This window comes from Pyxicephalus adspersus, chromosome 5 (genome assembly GCF_032062135.1).
Source record: "Pyxicephalus adspersus chromosome 5, UCB_Pads_2.0, whole genome shotgun sequence".
Lineage (NCBI taxonomy): Eukaryota > Metazoa > Chordata > Amphibia > Anura > Pyxicephalidae > Pyxicephalus > Pyxicephalus adspersus.
In genome coordinates, this window is record NC_092862.1 from 134,840,672 (window position 1) to 134,846,671 (window position 6,000).

The 6,000-nt window shown below is 40.5% G+C and overlaps 1 protein-coding gene across 1 annotated transcript in view; it reads right to left on the bottom strand.

Moving 5' to 3' along the window:
- Positions 1–6,000, bottom strand: part of MINDY3 (MINDY lysine 48 deubiquitinase 3) — an 80,885-nt gene that overhangs the window by 51,416 nt on the left and 23,469 nt on the right. Inside the window, exon 11 of the mRNA XM_072413423.1 lies at positions 1,851–1,931. Within this exon, the coding sequence (XP_072269524.1) occupies positions 1,851–1,931 (81 nt within the window). The remainder of the gene's footprint in view (positions 1–1,850; positions 1,932–6,000) is intronic.

Sequence of the window (6,000 nt, forward strand, 5' to 3'; positions counted from 1 at the left end):
AAAAGAAAAAAAGAAACTTGAAAGGATTTCTCATAAACATAGCTAGTAAAAAAGGTTAAAGCAACACCCCATGATTTAAGCCTGAGTGCGGGCCAGCTGTTTTTAACAAGCCTGAAACACACTTTACGTGCCAGGATTCCCCCCCTAACACTCCAGGATCTGAGCATCACAAGGAGAGCTTCACTCTCCATTTATCTTGTGCAGAATGCTGTGAGGTCACATCTGTATTGTGTCTAATTATACTTCCCACAACCCAAGCAAAACACACAAGACTGATGACATGGGTCAGCAGAGGCCCACTAATGCCAGGGTTATGAGGTGAAGGGGTTGTGAGCTATCATTTCAAGATCTTATAAACATTCAGGAAAAGGAAAGACCCCTCGCTGTAGGGTTTAGGTGGCAGATTATCTGATAGGATGCAGGCAACCAATTCCCTCAATCAAAGCATGGAGGTTACCGCAAATTAAGGAGTCAGTAATTTAACACTGACAGTCTAACCACGGGACTTCAGATCCACTTAGGATGCAGGAATGAGAACACTACATAGACATGCACAGGATCTCTTCTGCAACCATTGGATAATGGTCAGCACGGTGCCTCAGTAGTTAGCTCTCTAGACCTTTGCAGCGCTGGGTCCCTGGTTTGAATCTCGGCCAGGACACTATCTGCATGGAGTTTGCAGGTTCTCCCCGTGTTTGTGTGGGTTTCCTCCGGACACTCTGGTTTCCCCCCCACATTCCATCTAGTTAGGTTAATTGACTTCTCCCAAAAAAATGACCTTAGACTGTTTTAAAGACATAAGACTATGGTAGGGAACATAAGATTGTGAGTTCCTTTGAAAGACAGCTAGTGACACGATTATGGACTTTGTACAGGGCTGCGTGATATGATGGCGCTATTTAAATACTATGTAGTAATAATATCAATCTGTGGAAACAAAGATGTGACAGTTGTGCTCAATGTTAAGCAAGCCTTGAGATCTGCAATCTGGTGAATAATTGTAAGCAAATCCAACACAACAAAATGTGTAAATATGTCTGGATGGTACACCCATTTTACTGTAACAGTATACAGCGTCTATGTTGTACAGAAGAGGAAGAAATTTCTGTGCACACCACTCACGAATTGTGAGATCTCAGTCTGTTCACGATTGCTTTAAAAATTTGCCTTATTGGTTTCATTTGTCTAAAGCTTTGGATTGTGAGCAAAAATGTGAAGCCCAATAAATTGACTCAGTTTGATCAGTAAGCCTAGCCAAGCCTACACACTGCTTACACAGGAGCTGCTGAGAATGGCAGAGCAATGTATGTACGGCTTACACTTCTCTGCCATTCCCAGCACACCGGCTCTCTTACACTGCTCTGCTATTCTCAGCTAGTGTGCTGACAGGAGGCCGACCTGCTGAGAATAACCTGTACTGGGACCACTTGTCAGAAAGATTTGGGACCACTGATCTATACAATTGTTTTGCATACTTTTTCAGGTTTTTTGAGAGAGGAGGGACAACAACCAAGTATGTAAGCATTGCACACACCCTAGTTACCAAAAAAAAAAAAAAAATATTTAAACACCCTTTAACTATTGGTACCTATGATACCATTCACAGTCTTATATGATGTACACTAGAATAATATAACACATGCAGTCATTCTCGAAGGTCCATGAATGATTTAGTCCAGTAAAACACAGTTAACAAGCCAACAAATGTGGAGAAAGGAGGGTTAGAGGGAGAGCTTTAGCTCCCATTTACACACAGTAGGTAGCATAACTGAATGCAGAAATACCACATTGAATATCCATAAATGCTGATGAAATTGGATATTCCCATTGATGAATGTGAAACGTCTTACCTTGGTAAAGAATACTGTAAGATGAGTCTCGCTACCAATTACCCAGATTGGGTACTTCGGTGACTTCAGAAAACCGCCTACCTGGAAAATGACAAGACAACTTAAAAAAGGAATTTCATGAAGCAAATGAAAGCATAAACTATCCAATAAACACAACTATACAACACTCATTTATTTTAATCCATGGCAAAATCAAATTTTCTTTTACTTCCTCTCACACCAGAGCAAACAGTGAAGGGAAACCTTTTCTAATGAGGACACACACATGATAAAATTTAGATTCTGATCCTTTCCCATTATCCTAAAAATCAAGGCTTTTCCTCTGCTTGTTTCATGTAGAAAAATTTCACCGCACAGCCAATCTCAGTGACAAGAAGATCGGAAAAAAAAATAGACAAACCTCATTTTAAGACCCAAATGTGGGTTATCCTACAACATTTCTGCTTTAACAAGTAAAGAGTACAATAGACTAAAAGCACCAACTTATCCCCAAAAAGGAAAGTCTGCTCCATTTTACCAGCACAGTAGTTCAGTGGTTAGCACTTTGCAGCACTAGGCCCCAGGTTCGAATCTCGGCCAGGACACTATCTGCATGGAGTTTGCGGGTTCTCCCGGTGTTTGCATGGGTTTACTCCGGGTACGCCGGTCTCCCTTCACATTCCAAATACATGCAGTTAGGTTAATTGTTCTCCCCTAAAAGTTGTCTTTAGACTGCATGAAAGATATATGGCTATTGTAGGAACATTAGATTGTGAGCCCCTTTGAGGGACAGCTAGTGACACAACTATGGGCTTTGTAAAGCGCTTCGTAATATGTTGGCGCTATATAAATACTATTTAATAATATTAATAATATACCAGCCGCGATTAAGAGTCTTCATAAGATCATCTGCGACAGGTTGCCTTTAAATATATTTCTACCTTTTCCATCTAAATGAACAACAGCCCTCACATTTTCCTATTCACGGAACAACATCAGATAACTATTTTTATTACACTTTAAACACCATGCAAGAGATAAAAGCATAAACAAGAGTAAAAATATCTGGAGTGGTTTTCGTTAGGGAATGGATTAAAGGGCTTGGAAGTTCCTGAAAGGTGTCAAAGTCCCTCTCTGATGGTGTATATATAAAACGGGAGATTTATAACAAGGAAATTCTTCTCCTTTTATAGATGTACATGGAAAACATGGTCAGACATCTGTCGCTGTGTGAAGTGCTATGTACATACATGTGCCTTACATATCACAGGTTAAACCTGACGCAGGATTTATCAATTATTCCACTGCTTAGTTTGAACTTAAGAAAAAAAATGCCACTCCAATATATATTTAGAGTAAAACTAAACTCTGTTGGATCATTTTATTCGATTTCAGGCTAACAAAAAAAAAAAAAAAAAGGATTTTGGCCTTTAAAGCAGAAGTATCAAACTCAAATCACAAGAAGGCCAAAATCTAAACCACAGGCTAAGTTGCAGGCCAAACTTCTGAGACACCATATCACATGCCATCATCGTGCATTAATCATGTTCTGAAAATAAGAACACGCTTGTCTTCCTGAAGCATGAACATATATTCTCTTTCCCATCTTTCATTGCATTGTCTCCCATCTGCATTATCTTTTCTCTTGTTGGACATTTTGGGAGTGATTGNTTTTTTGTTCTTAGCAGCTTTTTCTGAGGTCGGTGTACACGACCTATAGTGGTCTATGTGAGGGGAGGCAGTGACTGTGCCGAGGTGGAGGCCGATGTCTCGGAGTCTGGAAACATTGCTAACATCCCACTGAGATTCCATACCTGGAGCAGCAGCAGCATACTAATGGCTGCAGGATCTGGACTCTGGCACAGTCGTGCTTAGTGCTGGGTCTCGGCAGGGGTGTGAAGAAGCAACTGGGGTCCTTCTGCCTGAAGCGCGGTCAGGTACTTGTGTGGACTGCCCTGCTTCTACCTAGCTTTCTGGGACTGGGTCTTCCTGCCTACAAATGTCAGGTGCTTGGATGTGGCACAGTCACCGCGGGCCACATAAAACGGGCCCTGTGTTTGACACCTGTGCAACACACCCTTCACTTCTATGCAAGAGCCACGGAAGTAAAGAGACTTGAGTGCAGAGCATGCCAGGAGTGTGAGTGCTGGCAGCACAAAGCTCATTACCATTCAATGCAGGTAGCTTCCACATCTGTTTGTTGAATCTGTCACAACATCAGGTTAGAGACAACTGAGATCAGTGCCTGATGTATACCAATACAACCGCACCGATGAACCCTTAGGAATAATACACAGACCTGATTTTGTGTGATTGTAAGCTCTTCGGGGCAGGGTCCTCTCTTCATCCTGTGCTGTGATTTACAACCCCTATTTAATGTACATCTCTGCGTAATTTGGCACTGTATAAATCCTGTTTAATATTAATAATAATGTTTACAGCACATGATTTTACTTCTGTAACAGATTCATATATTGCTAATTATGAGGTGCAAGAAAGGGGTATTAAAAAAAAAAAATACACCTATGTACAGATCTGGATTTTAACACCATATTGGCTTTTATGTTGAAGAAGGGGTGTCTACTACGAAATGTGTTGAGCCTGGTGAATATCGACTGCTTGATAGCCATGTAGTCAAGGTTTTATTGTTAATGTGTTTTGTAATACAATACATTTTGTATGCTTTTTCGAAATAAAATTATGTTTTTTAGACATGGTTCCGCCAGCAACTCCCTGCTCCAGTTTACTCACTCCCCCCTTTTCTTGCTTACCCACCTCTGACAACCAACAGCCAATGGAAACAATCCTTTATCACCATTCATTGAGACAATTTGCACTGATACACTACTTACACAGGTACACTACTGAGGTTTGTCCGGGGTGGGAATGTTTCACTACAAGTTGGTCTGTGTACTGCCAGCCAGACCAAAAGACGATGCCAGTACTTGAGATGGCATTGACAGTATTTTATCAATAAAAATTTAAAAAAAAAAAAAACAAGAAGGATGTTGTCGGCTGTAGAGTTTATCTTCAGCCATTAGATATCCTCAGTCTTCCAGGATGCCAGCCATCTTCATTCAACACACTTTTCCTATGTCTAAGCTGCCAAGAGCATGCTCTTTGGGGTGGTGTCATCACATGGACCGTGCTCAGATTGTTTTATTGAGCTGGGCTTGCACATTAATAATGACATATAAGGAGCAACCACTGCCAGAGAAGTGAAAGGATTCCTTGCAACAGTCAGGCGCTTGTTTAGAATGCACACTGCTGGGAATTTATTTTGTGCTGCTTTTTTTGTATACATAAAGCTCACACCAGCCAAAAAAGCGACAACACTGTATCTGTTACAGTTTGTAAAGGACTGCGTACTATGTCGGCACTGTATAAATAGTGTGTAATATTATTAATAATAATAATGGCGGTCAGTGTAAAGAATACCTCCTAAATTACTGGCCAGAGGGAAGAATGTCACCATTATAGAAAAACCAAAAAGATCATTGGTGTCATTTGAGGAACAAATTGATTATTGCTCAAGGAACCCCTAGCAACCTCTGGAGGAACCCAGGCTGAGAAATGCTGCTGAATAGCCTTGAATTTAGGTTTAAATGTATACAAAGACCAAAATACAAGGCAAGTATGTACTTAAAGGGAAATTATATTAGTTCACTCGTTGCCTGTGTTACCTCCTTTGCTAAAATGCACATGGTCCAGCATACATCCATTCTTAATTGTTAAATGGTTCACATGTTTAAGTCAATGTATGACTCTAATTAAATGTTCTTTTTAATGTAGACAACATACAGAGAGAGTGTTTTTTTGCTAGGACGTGTTTCTGCAGTGGCCCCAGAATGTCCTGTATTGAATGCATACAGACTGACAGATTACTGTACTTTACATACAGTAATCTGGTGCAATTAACAGAAAAAAGGGTGGGTGGGCAGCCAGTAATTAGAGGATGTACTTAGCTTGTGGTTATGACTCATTTACAGGGGATTTTAAATACAAAAGTAAACTCATTTTAAGGCAGAGCTGTATATGCAAAATAAGGAATGCATATGAAAAAAAAGGTTTAAAGAAGGAAGAGTAAATAAAGCTGCGTACACACTTGCAATTTTTGTCGTTGGAAAGGATCTTTCACGATCCTTTCCAACGACAAGGGAGTGCACGATGC